This window comes from Halichoerus grypus, chromosome 3 (assembly GCF_964656455.1).
Source record: "Halichoerus grypus chromosome 3, mHalGry1.hap1.1, whole genome shotgun sequence".
NCBI lineage: Eukaryota > Metazoa > Chordata > Mammalia > Carnivora > Phocidae > Halichoerus > Halichoerus grypus.
Window position 1 is genome coordinate 6,772,975 of NC_135714.1, and position 16,190 is coordinate 6,789,164.

The 16,190-nt window shown below is 52.6% G+C and overlaps 1 protein-coding gene across 6 annotated transcripts in view; it reads right to left on the bottom strand.

The window, feature by feature from the left end:
* SLC2A9 (solute carrier family 2 member 9) overlaps positions 1-16,190 on the bottom strand; it is a 222,302-nt gene that overhangs the window by 181,598 nt on the left and 24,514 nt on the right. For 4 of the 6 annotated variants that reach the window (XR_013446272.1, XR_013446274.1, XR_013446273.1 and 1 more), the window contains 2 exons: positions 8,505-8,605; positions 1,032-1,130 (listed from right to left, as the gene is read on the bottom strand). Coding sequence is in view for 2 of the 6 variants with exons in the window: in XM_036110537.2 (XP_035966430.1) it covers positions 1,032-1,130; positions 8,505-8,567 (162 nt within the window). In the remaining 4 variants the exon portion in view is untranslated. Of the gene's footprint in view, positions 1-1,031; positions 1,131-3,599; positions 3,731-8,504; positions 8,606-16,190 lie in introns of those variants that run through there. The other 2 variants (XM_078068384.1, XR_013446276.1) reach the window with 2 other exon arrangements.

Genomic DNA, 16,190 nt, shown 5'->3' on the forward strand with positions numbered 1-16,190 from the left:
GCACCCCCAGGAATGGGTAACACACAGAGCTAATAGTCTAGGTAGGCGGAACAAACCAAACCTGCAAACTAGCAGGGAGGTGTGAGGGGGGCCTGGGGAACTGCACCCGCAAAAGGAAATTCCAAAAGGGAAGTAAGTATTGCTAAGAGAGTCACTCAAAATGGAGTGGGGAGGAGACTGAGGAAGCAGCCCTATGGGCTGTTTCAATTCTGAGAACACCATGAACTCTTGACTTCTGTCCGTTATGACTTGCCAATTGCACACTGATGGCCTCTTGGAACACCTCCTCTACTGCCGACTGAAATAGAGAGAAGGTAACACCGGTGAGCCACAGAGCCAATCCCGCATCACGTGGTCAGTTAAGCGCTGTCAGCACCGATCACGATTCCTTCAAAACAAGTTACCCAACGCTGGGGGTTTTGCCTTCATGAGCCTGCACTCCCTGTTGCAATTCCGAGCACAGTCTCAATCTCGGTCCTCTCTGTGCCTCCCACATTGCAAATCCTAAGACCTCAAATAAACCCTTTGGGTGCTTTACAGCCTCTTCTTGATTGACATACCTACTGTCTTGATTCCAAACGAAAACAAAGGCCAACGGTGGATCTTAACCAACAGATACCCAAGTGACCTCAAGCTGTGATTAAAAGCCATAAACACAAAAAGAACATCAGGAAAATGTCTATGCATAAGGTTTCTCTGTGCCTCCTCGGATTCCATGCCCAGGAATAAGCCCCTGAGACCTCCGAAGACCGCTCTCCTTGCCCTGCACTCTCCCAGGACACTCCAGCAAGAACTGAACGCCCCGCGTTGTGACATTGTTTCTGTGTCTCTCATCTCCCCTCCTCGACGGCGGGGGCTGGTCTCACTCTCTCCATCCCTCTCCTAGACCCTCTGGCAAAGGTCTGGTACAGAACTGGCCTGCAAAGGTTTGCAGAATCAGGTACCATCCCGGCCAGGCGCTAGCACCCGAAGATTTCCACGTGGCCGCAGCGCCCTCTGCCGGGCGCATCCCGCAGCCGCGGGGCACTCACCTGAGCGGGCGCGTTCACCACCGACAGGTTGTACCCGTAGAGGAAGGAGGAGCCGAAGGCGCCCACGAGAGAGGCCACGATGAGCGAGCAGGACCAGTCCTGGGAAAGGAGAGGACAGCACGTCAGATCTGGCAGTCGGGCACAGAGCCAGGGGCCCACAGGACGTACCTGGGCTGTCCCCTCGTCTGGGGAGGCCGCCCCAGAGAATTCCCAGGACAAGGAGACAAGTTCCTGGAGCCGGCCGGCAGGTGAGTTGCCCATCCAGGTCCACCTGCGCAGGCAGGCGCCCTGGGTGAGTTGGGTCAGCCCCCGGAGCTCAGTCTGCTTCTGACTGCTGCAACAAATCAGTGACTGGCAGACCTAATGTCCTTAGCAGGTGCTTTGTAAGCAGCCACATACTATTATTTCAGCTGAATTTGGCCACTTTCTGAACCACACAGGAGCAAAAAGCAAAGCCAGACCCAGCGGCCAGCATCTGGGGCTTCCAAGAGGTGTGGGCCAGGCATTGCCCAGAGCCCTTTCTGGGTATTCTCTCCGGGAATCCTTAGATCAGTACTCTTTGATCCTGATGTTGTTAGGTGAGGAAACAGGCACAGAGGTGTCCGTGCTGCTGTCCGGGGTGGGGGCTGGGGCCATGCAGCCTCGCGCTGCACCACGCTGCCTCTCCGTCTGGGAACGTGTCTCGGGGCTTGAGGCTGCTCAAGGCTGCCCATGTGCACACGCGCTCACATGCGCGCGCACGCACCGCCGCACCTGCCGTTCCAGACTCAGCTGTCCATCCGCAGACCACTATGAGGCCCTCAGGCCAAGGGCCTGCAGAGACATACAGCGCTCAGCCTGGAGAAAGAGGCATCTGCCTCCATGAATCCTGTCCTTCGGCCTCATCCAAGGATGGTCACAATCAGGACAGGGCCCTGGAGCGGAAGCATCTGGGCCCCTTGGCAAAAGCTGACCAGCCCGCAGGAGCTGGAGACAGGAGGGGTTGCCATCCTAAGCTGGCCGGGGGGAATATGCCAGTCTCCAGATGGAGGCGACCCAGGTGCTCTTGGAAGCCGCTTTCTCTGCTATCCTGTAACGTGTGTGCGCTTCGCAGGCCAGGCCCTGATAAAGCCCCAGGGGTACAGCGGCAAACAAAACAGACAAGGTCCACAGTTCCGGGGACTGAGCCGGTCAAATACTGTTTGGAAGGGAAAACAGGACCCCAATAGCCAATTCCCTGCTCTGCCTACCTCAGTAGTCTCTTCTAGCACCGGATGCAGTGCTGGACGTTCCGGCCACTCAGCTGTGGGCACCGGAGCCAGTTTCTTGACCTTTCTGGGTCTCAGCTTGCCCAGCTGGAAAATGGATCTAAGAACAGCACGGCTGTCCAGGTTGTTGAGCACTCGCCGTGTTGCTGGGTGAGGATGTTTAGAATGTTGCGTGCACACAGGGAGGGTTCAGAAAGCCTGTTTACTCTTTCTGCTTTCCCTCCGGCCCAGCCATACAGAATGGCTGTTGCCCAGGTCAGGTGCCAGGGTCTCCCTTGGCCTGGCCCGTGCGGCTACGTACGCCCGGAATTCTCCCTTCTAGAGACTTGTGTATCCAAGACCCATGACCAGTGTCCTCTCCTCTGAAAGCTCCATCTCCTCGTGTTGACATTTCTCTGTGATTCAGCTCTGTCCTACCCCGCGCTCGGCCGCTTAGGACTGTAACCTTGGACCAGTTACATAGCTGCTCTGTGACTCAGTGTTCTTATCAGAAAGTGGGGATGATAACAGACCGCACCTACTGGGCTGTTACGCTGAGTTAACACTGTGCCCGCGAGCGTTAGCAACAGAGGCTGGACAGTGGGCAAGGGTCTCACTTTTTGAGGGTGGGGGTCTTGCTTCCAGGAACCAAGCCTGCTGCAGAGAAGGTATTCGGAAATGCTAGTGATCGGATGGAGGTGAGAAAGGGGGTTTATAAGCCACCGGGATGGACACGGCCAGATGTGGGGCCAGAATCTTTTCCTGCAGTGAGAGGGGCCTGAACTGCATGGGATTCATCGATGGAACAGAAATACACTTTGGACAAAATGCCCATTCTCCATAGTCCCTTATCCTCTGGGTCTCGGCTCAGATGTCACTCCTCCCGACTCCCTGGGCTGTCCCTGGCGGCCTCTGTCCCTGGGCCCCCTTGCTTCCAGCCCTGATCACTGTCCCCTTGTCTGCACCCATCAGAGGATAGAGAAGGGCAGGTGGGAGCCTCTCCCTGGAGCCCCTGCCCCCACTTGGCCAGCGGGGCCCACCTCCTCTCATCACCTGCCCCAGGGACAGGGTACCAGCTGTGGGGGCGGGAAGGAAGAGGGGACACCACCCAGCACGTGCGAGGCCTCATTTCATGAGCATAGCCACATTGCCAGAGGAAACCGCAGCTCCAGAGCGGGAGCTCCACGGCCAAGGTCACGGGGACCAGGATGCCTGCACTCAAGGCAGGCTTCTCTGACCCAGGGCCCCAGGCCTTCCAGGCCGCGAAGGCAGTTAGGTGCAGCCGCCCACGCTGGGCCTCTGAGCCCCATGGCAGGGTCCAGAGGCCGGTTTCTGTGTTTACCTTTCTGGTCCTCCTGCCCAGTGTCCTTCTCCGGGCGCGGCCATGCTCGGCAGCCCCTGTGTGAGCCCAGGCCCGGGAGTCCATGCTCCTCTGGCCGCGGGCTGTGCCAGGGCATCTCTGAGCAGGAGGCAGAGTCCACGAGGGGGCGGGGGCCCGGCAGGAAATGCGGCAGTTCTGTCTTGTCTGAACAGGAAATGGGCACCGTGGGCTCCCCCCACCCCACCCCCGTTCCCAGTCATAGCAGCAGCCCAGGAGTCCTGGAAGGGCAACTTGCCTTCTCAGGAATCACCACCCAGGGCAGGGATTTTTCCTTTGGCACCTTTGATTTTCCCTCCCAACCGCATGCAGCGAGGGAGCACCGGGCATGAAGCCAGGGTGCCTCCCGAAGGATTGGGACAGAAGGAACGTCACTGGTGGCACGGGAAGCCTGCTGGCGTCCCGACCCTGCCTCTCTAACTGCGTCCTTAGCCAAGCCACTTTGCTTCTCTGAGCTACGGTGTTTACGAGGGCAAAACGGAAGGCTGATCCTTCCTGGACTGTCCGTCCAGTAGTTATTCTGAGGCTCAACTAGAAAACACATAGCTTCGAGCAGCATGCTGGACGTGGGCATGACTGCCCTGCAGCTCTCCAACAAATGGGGAGGCTCTGGGTTTGGAAGAAAAAGGATCTGCCCCTCTTTTGGTCATTACTCTGTCCTGCTCACTCAGCGTTGGCTCAGGGAAGACCCCTTCCTTGCCCAACCCCGGGCTGGCTCAGGGAACGCATGAAGGAGGCAAGACCCCTCCATGCATACTTAACGTCATGAGAATTAATTCACCACGTGGCCAGTTTGCCCCAGATGTCAGAGTAGTACCTTTAATCATGACAGGTTTAGGACAGCCTGCCTTGGCCCTTTGCTCCCAGAGGCAGAAGGCAGGTACCGAGGCCAGTGGGCGAAGGTATGTCTGGGGAATGCAGAACCCCACGAAGGCTAGGGAGGTCTCAAGTCCACTTGACAGCAAGCAAACTAGGTTCAGTGGATCACAGACAATGAACCTGGGGCTGGATCACGGAAGACTCTCTGGAAGAGGTGATTCCTGAGTAAGCTCGGGGGGAATATGCAGGCAGAGAAGGTGCGTGGGGCGGGAGAACATGAGCCCAAACCCATGGGCATAGATGCCCTGGGGTATGTGGGAAAGCAGAATAATTGAGCATGGCTGGGGCCTGAGGTATGGGAAGGGGTGCAGGAGGGGACTGGACAGCTGCCTCCCCGGGTCTTGGGGACCCACACTGTGCCATCCTGATGGGGACTTTATGTTCATCCTCCTCTCCTCCTCCCCCTCCCCTCCTTAGCTCAGGCCCTTCCGTGTATTCTTCCTGGCTTCCTCATCGCTAACAGGGGGTCTCACCTGATCTCACTAGAACTCAGACTGAGGCAGGTGATCTCCCCCCCCCCGCCATTTAAAATCATTCTGTGCTTTCCCATTGGGGTTGAAAACTCAGTAGGCCCCAGGACCCAGGACAAATATGCAACTACATTTGGGTGTGAAGTGGGGAGTGCGGGTGGGGACGCCCCCGTGCTGTTTCTGGGACGCCCCCGCGCTGTGAAGGCTTGAGTCAGCAAGCATTAAAGGCCCTGCCCGCCGAGCACAGCATGTCCACAAGCCAGCAGCGGGCTCCGAGTGTGGCCTTGAGCCCCTGTCAGAGCTGTCCCTGCACACCTCTCCTGCCTCAGCCTCCCTGATCCAACACCTGCTGAATCTGAGCTCCAAGGCCAGAAGCCGGAGGGGATGCAGACCCCAGGGATGGAGGGAGACCAGCCGCCCCCTGCCTGTGCCCGGTCCGGCCCTGCACCAGGCGCTGTCCCAGACCCTAAGACTGGACATGTGCAGACTTCACTTTTCCTTTTGGTCCCACAGCCTGGAGGCGGTGCTTGGCCTGAAGAGTTCCTCTTATTGGTGGAGCTGGCTGCCCATAACTCCTCTCCCCCGCCTGCCGAAGGCGAAGGAACCCAGAGGGGAGCAGTGCCTTGCCCGAAGTCGCGCACCTGAGAGTAGACCCGGCTCAAGTTCCAGGCCGGTGCTCCAGCTATTTGGAGAGTGGCCTTCACGTTAACTGCACTGCCCTCCTTTGAATTTGAGCTTTTCAGGGTGAATTACAGCTCCACTTTCTGGGAAACCTTGGTGAAGGTGACACGAGCTGTCCCTTCCCCTTGCCACAGCTTAGCGGCTTAAAACCCAGACACGGGTGGGTGGCGCACGGCCTGGGTTTGAGCCTCCGCACAGCCACTTAGGACCTGTGAGCCCTGGTGCAGGTCCCTCGGCCTCTCTGTGGCACAGGGTCCTGGTCTGTAACATGGGCGTGACAGGGCCACCGCCTCAGACTTGTGGAAGATTCTGTGAGTTTATACTCGAAAAGCACGTCGAACCGAGGAAGCTAAGACATCAGCCAGCCTACAGCAAGTGCACAATGAATACTCATTAGCATGTTTTGAATCACTTGTCCCCAGATAATGTGCTGTATCTGGACCCAAATGCTCTCACCCTTTTCTAAATAAGTACCATCCTGCGTACTCTGCGTAGAAAGATCTGGGCCCCTCCAGGGAATTAGTGTCCTCCGCGGTAAACGGGGAGGTCTGGGGCCAGGTTAACGTCACCGGGCAATTGCTAAGGCCTGTGCCAGTGCTTAAGTTTGGTCTCTCGGTGATGAACATGATGCGTTGCACCTGCCTGGACCAGAGGGCAGGTAACCGGGACTACCCATTACCCAAGCACCCTCCTCCTGCACCTCCCGGGCCGCGTCTACACTGCTTTGCCCTCGGCCAAATGTGTTCACACCCATGATATCCCCAGTCCTCCAGCAGCCATCCAAGGAGCTGCTAGGCCGACGTGACAGGGAAGAAGTGGAGTTTGGCAGAGCGGGTACCATTCCCACATTGGCTTGGCCTGTGGTGCCGCGCTCTCCGGCAGACCCTGAGAAAGTTACCTCTATCAAGGATGTGGCCATTAGACAAATGTTCCCAGGTGTGCTGGGGCTGAGCCACGATCACCCTCTTCTGACCTGTATGCACACACCCACCCACCATTATTTATCGAGTACCTACTCCTGCCAGGTTCTCCTGGCCCTTGCTCAGGCTTGCCCTCTGACTACCCATAACTGCTCATCCGTCGGCACTCCGCTCTCTCACCAGCTCCCCCCAAAGCCCCGCCGGGCCTCTCTCTGCCCCTCTGTGCTCTGTAGGCTGCTCACCACTGCACTGGCTGTGACCATCCTTACTTACAAGTGTCTGTCCCCATGTGTGCCTTTCCCTCTGGACGGGAGCTCACCAAGGGCCGGGGCTGTGTGTGTCTGTTATGGAGTGAACTGTGTCCCCCTCCCCAGATTCATCTGGGGAAGTGTTAACCCCCAGCACCTCAGAAGGTGACTGTATTGGGGGACAGGGTCTTTAAAGAAGAGAGTGGGGTAAAATGAGGTCACTAGGGTAGACCCCAATCCGATATGACTGGTGTCTTTATAAGAAGAGCGTGGGACACAGACACATATAAAAGAAAGTCCATGTAAGGACGTGGGGAGAGGACAGCTGTCTACATGCCAAGGACAGAAGCCTCAGAAGGAACCAACCCTGCCGACATCCTTGATCTCAGACTCCAGCCTCCAGGACCATGAGAAAGTAGATCTCTGTTGTTTAAGCCCCCCAGCTTGTGATGATTTGTCATGGCGGCCTGAGCAGGCTAATCCAGCGTCCTGAGCCTCTTTGGATTCCCAGAGTTTTCTTCCCACCTCACTCAAGGAAGGGGCCAGGTAGATACTTCTGGAACTGAACTCAAACTGATGGTGTCCTGAAGCTAGAAAGTCAGCTTGGACAAGATGAAAATTTTCTACCAGGAAAGGAAAAAAAAGGGGGGGGTAGTTTTTTATTGAATATCATTTAAGCAGAATGATTGAGATGACAGTACCACTCCCTTCATGACACCAAATGCCTAGACAGCAGAGCCTTGACTCTACCTCATAGGAGTGTGTCCTTGGAGGGAATGACTGTTTATTTAACGTGACTCTGCCACATCCCTGGATGACCCGAGGAGGTGGCTGGACCCTCCTTAAACCTCTGTCTCACACCTGTGGGTGGGGACAATCACTCTCAGCCTGCCAGTTCCACACTTCCCTGGTGGTTTGATAAATACACTTGTGTTGATCTTTGTCCGGCTAAATAAGGTTTATTAAAAACATGGACATATTTTCTTCTGAGTCCTGGTTGCTTCTGCTGCTATCACAGGAGATGAGGCACAAAGGGACCAGGGTTCGAGACCACTCCCCCCCAAACTAGCTACATAGCCTTGGACAAGTGGCTTCATCCCTGTCTGAGCTGCAGCTCCTCGCCTGCAAAATGAGGGTGGTGATGTCTTCACTGGGGTATATGGCCAAGAGAACCGAAGGAGAGACCCGGGTAAAGGCCCCGCACAGAGCAGGTGCTGTTTGGCTTTGGTTTTTGAGTCTGGTTTAAAAGAAGGTGCAAGGATCCCTGAGGAGTGAGGGCCTCTCTGGGGCAGGTGGACTGGGCCTTGTGGTGGGGTAGGGGATGGGTTTCAGCATATCCTCAAGGACAGCGACATCCTCACTCTCACACAGCAGTGTCCCCTCGTTGTGAAATGACCTTTGGAGTGGAGACACTCCCGCCAGTCCTGAAGACCACCAGCAGATGACAGAGTCATCATCAACCAGAGTACAGTATGATTAGTGGCCTATGGCTCGTAGCACACGCTTTCCCGCTCACACGGCAACTTCCCACACACCGTTGCTTCTACCCCCTGGTCTCTCTTCTCCACCTGACCTCGCCTCCATCTACATCTCCTCGGGAGCAGCGAAGGGGCTGGGAGGGACTGCCCCAGCGTCACCAGAACAGGGAGAGATAAGGAAACCAGGACTGACCAATTTCTTTCTCGCCAAATCACTTTCTTTGGAATCTGCTGAGTCCTTTTCACTGCACTTCATGGTTTATTTTTCAAATTTTGGACTGGGTTTCCTTGTTCCTGAAAAAGAGAAAAAAAAGGAAGAAGTCATTAGATACTTGCCGTCCCGATGGGTAATTAGGGAAGGTGGCCCCAAAATGGGGGGGTTGCCTGGTGAGGACACGAGGACAGCGGTGCCCAGCTCCCCTGGGGACCCACGCATCTCCATGCTCGTCTCTAGCCTCATGTCTCCATCTGCAGGATGCGGGATGGTGGGGCTGGACGACTTCTGTGTTTCCCACACTTGCTGTGTTGCTTATTAAATATAGGCCCCTCCCCAAAACATTCTCATTCAGATGGTCATTCTTATGACAGGGAAGATCTTGGAAACACCAAAATTTCTGTCCCCAAGACGTGAAAATAAAAGCGGTGTAAATTAAAACCAAGTGCCCATCTTCCCTGTCAAATTGGAACCAGTCACCAAAATTGTAACCAAAATCACTGGCAGGACAGAAGTAGAAAAATGTGCAGCTTTTCTGGAGTTTGGAAATAAGTTACCAGAGCCATAAAAATATGTGGGCCCTTTGGCCCAACTACTCCATCTATAAAAAGTTATTAGAAAGCAGTAATAAAGAACATGCACAAAGATTTTAGCCTGAGATTGTTAACAAATGGGTATTCACAATAGAAAAAAAAATCTAACAGGAAAGTTTAAATAAGTTATGGTACATCCATATATGGAAACTCATGTAGCATTTAAAAACTATGTTAAAGAATATTTAACGTCATGGGAAAATGCTCATAATCTTACTTGACAGAGAAAGATCTATAAAAGAATATCCATTAGCATTAAAAACATGTACTTAATAATAAATCCATGCTATTATATGAGGACTTAAACTATGCCCGTGTGTTTTTTCATATAAAATTAAGATTTTTTTAGATGTTGGTACATTAAGTTATTTATTCCACAATTATTCGTTAAGCCTGTAATACCTAGGTAAGATCAAGACAGACCTTGCCCTGCCCTCATGGAGCTTCCATTCTAGAAGAGCCCATTTGGGAAGAGCATACAGAGTGCTCCCGGGGCATGGGGAAGGCGGAAGGACAGCAGGAGCCTGGGCTGCCAAGGTGAGCAAAGGACGCATCACATAGTTATGAGCAGCAAAAATAGACTCCCTGGAAGTAGCAAAACGGAACAGCAGTTTCTACTTGGCTGTGGTATTTTAGTCCATTTCTATCTGGTTGGTTTTCCTATGCTTTTCCAATTTTTGACACACACACACACACACACACACACACACACAAACCCCACTTCTATAACTAGAAAAGCAAGTTTAAAAAAATCGCTTTAAATTTAAAAAAACTTTAAAATCAGTCCTTAAGGTGTCGAGTAGCCAAGCAGGCATAAAAAATACAATTCTGGAAGAATATTTAGTTCTGATAGGATGACGGGTTCTGCGATCCAGAAGTCATTTGAGCTGGCCCGACAGGAATGTTGGTTGGTGAGCTTCTGTGGGCAGCGCTCGAGGGGGACATCTGAGGCCCTCCCCTGAGGGACCCTGCCTATCTCAGCCCAGCACACACCCCGGGACGCTCCAGCCCACTGGACCTCCCTTTTCAGGCCATTCTCATTCTCGTGTTCCTTTGGCTGCCCCTTAGCCTAGAATGCTTTTCCTCCTCCCCGTGCACAGAAGGAAGTGATTCCGTTTTTCCAGAAGGAACAGTCACTCAGAGTAGGTGAGCCTTGAAGGTGAGACTCTGTGCCTCACCCTACAGAGACCACCACAGAGCTGACAATGACTTCATCGTCCCCGAGACATCATGTCCCAGGTGGGAAGCTGCCCACCGGCACGACACTAGGCCAGGTGCAGACAGCGTGCACCCCAGGCGGCATGGGGCCATGAGTTCAAACCCCAGCCCTATAGCTTACTAGCTGTGTGACTTGGGGCAAGGTGCTTAACCTCTCTGTACCTCTGTTTCTTTATATGTCGAGTGAGGAAGAATAACAGGATATATCTCACAGGGCTTTTGTGAAGATCAAATGAGTCCATGTATATGAAGCACATAATAAATGCTAAATGGTCACCATCATCACCGGACTCCCAGCAAATGGTCTCTGTGGAGCGCAGATAAGGCAATCATTTGTCAGGGTCCTCGTGGGACACCATTCTAAGACGGTGTCTTAGAACTGGTTACGAGGAAAAAGGAGGGGGAACCATTTGGCGTATGAGTAGAGAAACCTCAACTGCCTCAAAATAATTCTCGAAGGCTTAAATAGAATAATGAATAAATAGAACATAGTATAAATAGAAGCTCTGAGCATGAGGTTCTAAAACCCTGTCTTTTCAATCTGCAGTAATAATATAGAAATTGCTGCTGATGCGATCTCACACTCTGCTGGTGCCCACTAGTGTGGCCGTGCCACTTCTTAAAAGTTCCAAGTGCGCTGCACCCATTGATGAGCAGCCTGGTCCCAGCCCCCAGGGTGCCCACCTGCCTCAGCCCAGCAGCTACAGGGTTAACGCCTACATAGTGATGCCCAAGACTCTGCTCCTAGCAATCTGATTGCCCCCCCCACCCCGCCTTGGCTGTACCTGGGGTTAAATATTTAGAAAACCGCCTCTGCTACTGATAATAAAACTTTGACGGGCGCCATGTGTCGATCGCGATGGCCAGCCATGCTGGAAATAAAGTAAGCGAGCCTTGGAGAAGTATCTTTACCCGCCCAACCCGTCACAGAGGGTGGATCTGAGCCTAGACAGCTTCAGGTCACATCGTCGCTCAAAAGCCTGTGTTGGGTGGAAGGACGGACGGACGGAGGCGAAGAAAGGGCACGGCTGACATCAGTCCACCGCAGAACGTCAGCAGACAGCGCAGGTGAACCTGTTCTCCCAAAGCTGGCTCATGCAAGCGGGAGGCCACCTCCCTCGAGATGCCTGCAGGTGCTGCCTTGTGTGCGGTCCAGCCCCTGGCTGACAGCTCTCCGTGGGAAGTGCCACATACTCCAACTCCCCCCACGTTTTTGATTAATACTTGGCTGTGACTTTATTCTTAATTTTCAGGGTGAAATCTCTGCTGACTTCGGCATGGAGCTAAAGCTAACTCTGAAACAACATACTGAAAAGGAATGTGGAAAATAGAGCAGAGCTGAGAGAGAGAAGGAGAGAAAGAAAAAAAGAAATAGAAGGAGAGGGAGGGAGGAAGGGGGCAGGCAGAAGGAGATTACTGGATTAGTAGCATCCGAATGATTGCCTTAGCCATAATCACTCGTAATCAATTTCATTTTTATGTTAACATTTATCAAACACCATGCTAAGCACTTCATGTGCGTTTTCTCTTTTAATCTTCACCAAATTGATTTTCAAATCCCTCACTTTTCAATTCTCTTATTCCAGCTGCTTGGTGAGAGTCTCATAGGCTCTTGAAATCATCCCTAAAGCTAATCCAGGTCTGTGAGCATAACTCACCTGGCTCCTGGAGCCTCCCTTGTCTGTTACAGTCTAAAGAGCAAAGAGCATATGCTTCCTAGATAACTCAGCTCCCCATATAATCCAATATAAGCCTGCGAAATTGTCAAAGAAAGCAACATTAACGATTAAATGGCACCAGCTGTTACTGTAAACATTCCGTGAAGCCTCTCTCCACGGGCCCGAGAGATAAATGATTAACAGCGAACTACCGAGGGCTAGCTCAGCTTATCAGAAACGTGCCAGGTGAGGGTCAACAAGTTCTGGACCAGAGTCAAAGGCAGAGGTATTCCCGAGAAGCCACTGCTGATTATGGGACTGACCTTCCTGGGTGTCAGAGGGCTGCTTGCTAGCCTGAGGGTGTGTGGCCAGAGCGGGACCAGCCTGCCCAGGTGGCGGTGAGGTTTAGGTGACATGACACGCAACAAGCTGTAAAGCAGGACACAGATGGATGCACATTGATTGGGTCCTACGCCCAAATGAGCAGGATGAAGGGTTTACGCTTGCTACTCTGTTGATGTAGGAGTACAATTAGCCCAATGAGAAATACGCGAGAGCCGTCGACTCTGAGATGCTGTACCCGTGGGCATTGCTCTTGTTGTTATTCTAGGAATGCCACAATGTCCTCCTGACCTGTCCCTCTAGCGTGAAAGAGATGCCCACGTGCGAATCCTACTCTGTCTTCAGGACTCTGAGATAAATGGAGGGCTGGAGTGGTGCAGAGATGCGAGGGACAGAGGTGAGGAATCCAAGAGCATGTCTGGGGAGCGGGGGGCAAGATCCAAGTTCAGCCAAGGGCACCCACAGCCTCCTCCTGACCAGTTCACAGAGAGAGCCCACAGTGTGGGAAGTGAAAATGGGCTCCTGGGAGTCCCACCCACCATGGAAAAGGGACTCTGTGCCTGGTTCAGGCATGTGCTTAGGGCCTGGGAGATAGCACCGTTTGGGGAACCTGGAAAAGCGCATCCAATTCCCTTGGCATCAGTTCAGAGCACCCAGGCAACCTGCTCATGGCTAATCCCATTTCCCCAGTTTCCCAATCTTGAGGTTGACAAAAGGGTGGCCTGGAGAGCAGGAAGAAATCACCTGATCCCTGCGAAGCATCTACGACAGGTGTTTTTACCAACCAACCTCCATGTCCGACACAACTTGCACACCAGGAAGATGACATTTCTGTGCCCGGGATGATTTGAGCTGTGCGTAAGGAAATGCAGACACACCTGGGCAGTGCGATTGCTCCCCCAGGCTTTTCAAAGCTTCCGCAATTATCCAGCTGGTGCCTAGCCCTTTCTTGCCCCAATCAGTCACCCGACCTCTCTCTCTTGACATCTTTTTAGCTGCAGCAGATCATTCTCAATGCCAAGATTATTCAACCATTGGTTTAACAGCATCTGGATAGATAATATAACATGACGACTAAGAGCCTGGGATTCAGAGCTCGAATCCCAGCCTGCCACTCCCCAGCCACGTCACATGGGGCAAGTCACCTGTCTGTGAGGTGGAGATTAGGGAGTGCTCATCTCAGGGTCATGTCATACAGACCAAACGAGGTGCTGCCCTTGGAATTGCCTGCTCTGTAGCAAGTGCCCAGTATTGCTATTGTTTTGGGAAGTCTCTTTGTTGATCATTATTTTTCTTCTTGTTTATTCATTTATTCTTTATCAAGTGTTTATGGAGCACCTACTATGTGGCCAACATAGTGCTAGATACTGAGAAAGCTGCAAAGAAGGGTAAACCTATTACTTCCATCGGGTAATTCACAATCAGGTCAGAAGGATGAGCCATGGGAAGGAACCTGCATTTAGTAAGCACCTACTGTGTGCTAGGCGCTGGTTATGCACAGCCTCATTTAATCCTAAGAGCAGCCACCAAGTGTTTGTTAGTTCCATTCTGTGGCCAAGCATACTGGGGTTCCACGGTCATCCCACTTGCCTAAAGCACCACAACTTGTGGGTGAGAATTGACGTTTAATGCAAGACCATCCATTCCACCCGCTGCCCACCCTCTGTTCACTGCCGCTCTGGGGGGAAGCCTCTCATCAGAGTGAGCCTCGGGACCTTGGTGTCTACACATTTTTCCCTTTTTTTTTGGCAGTACAGCATCCAAAAAGACTTCTTACTTTGGAGGGTCTGCCTTATGGGTCTTGTGGGCACATCCCTCTCACCTTCTCAAGAGTCTTCCAGCAATTATCCTCTTTCCCTTCAGCATCATCAATTTCTCCTTCTCTACTGGATCTTTCTAGGCTAGATACAAAGGTGTCTTAACATCACCAACCGAAAAACAAAAACTAAACTAAGAAGTGTTGGAGAGGGGGGCACCTGGGTGGCTCAGTCAGTTGAGCGCCTGACTTGGTTTCGGCTCAGGTCATGATCTCAGGGTCATGAGATGGAGTCCCGTGTCAGGCTCCGCACTCAGTAGGGAGTCTGCTTCCTCCTTCTCCCTTGCCCTCTGCCCCTCCCCCTCCTCACTCTCTCAAATAAATAAATAAATAAATAAATAAATAAATAAATAAATCTAGAAGCACTGGTGAGGATGTGGAGAAACTAGAGCCCTCCTACATTGTCAGTGGGGATGTCAACCTCTTCAGCAACAGTGGGAAACAGTTTGATGGTTTCTCAAAGCGCACTGATAGAATTACCTTGGGACCCAGCAATACAATTCCTGGGTATATACCCAAGGGAATTGAAAGCAGGTGTTCAAACAGAACTTGTACTTGAATGCTCGCAGCAGTGTTATGTACAGTAGTTAAAATGTGGAAAGAGTCCAATGTCCATTAGTTAATGAATGGATACACAGTTGTGGTCTATCCACACCTGGATTACTCATTCAGAAAGGAATGAAGTCCGGAGACATGTTTACAGTGTGGAAGAACCTCGAAAACCTTACGCTGAGGTGAAAAAGCTGGACACAAATAGTCACCTGTTTCATGATTCCATTTAGATGGAATGTGCAGAAAAGGCAGATCCAGAGAGGCTGAAAGCTGACGAGTGGTTGCCACGGGCTGGGGGAGGTGGCCAATGGGAAGCCAATATTTAATGGGTTTGTTTTGGGGGAGATGAAAATGTTTTGGAGCTAGACAGAGGTGTTGGTTACACAACGCTGTGAACGTAGAAAATGGTTAATTTTATGTTAAGTGAAGTTCACCTCAATTAGGAAAAAAAAAACTTCCTTTGACTCCATGACCTTCTGTTATCACCCCATTTCCTTGCTCTTTGTCACAGCTAAGCTGTCCCGGAGGATTCACTGTCTCCACTCTGCACTTCCTTCGTCTGCTCCAGCAGAGGGTTTGACCCATCACACCACTCAAGTTGCTCTTACTGAGGACATCAATCATCCAAAGTCACTAGTCAATTCCCTATAACCTCCCAGCAGCTTTGATAAACGTGACCACTCCTCTTCCTTCTGGGTCCTTCTAGAAACTTCCTTGTCCTGTCTTCCAGTCAACATGCTGGCCTGGTTTTCCCTCAGCGGCTCCTCCTTCCCTGCGAGGCCACCGAGGATGGAGGCTCCCAGGACTCAGCCTTTGCAAAGGCCTCCTCTCTGCTCTGCCCACACTCTTGTCCTGGTCGACCTCATCCAGACTTGTCCCCGGCCTTCAGCCCACCCATATGAAAACTGAACTTCTGTTACCCCTGCCCAATTCCCCTCTTTCATCAGGCCTCTCCCTCATCCAGCCCCCTCCCAGTTCCCAGGCCAAAAAGCAGACTCCTTCCTCCCTCTGAATTCCCTCCTGGTGCCTGTCCAAATAATGACAACCCTCACCACCTCGGCTCCCAGTTATATCCCGGGCAGATGGCACATCTCTCCCCGGACCCTGTCCGCACAGCCTCCAGACCACTGCCCGACTCCTCAACCCCCACCCCTTCCGCAGGTGCTCTCCATCCAGGGGCGGCCAGAGTGACATCCTCTGCAAACACCCAGCCCTCGGGACCTACTCTGCTTCCAGCCTCCGGTGACTTTCCTAGAACCGGTCCTGATGTGCCATTCCCTGCTCCCAGAGTCAGACCCTCCTCCTCGTTCATCCAAGTGACACAGAAGAGCGAGGGGTTGGCCCCTCCCGACCTGGGTTCCAACTGTGGGACTTAAGAAGGTCGCGAAGGGCCACAGTGACAAGGCCCGTGTTTGCCTCTCCAACTTGTCGCTCTGCTCTCTCCTTTGGCCTCCACATACCCCTCACCCGGGCCTTCTCCCTTCCT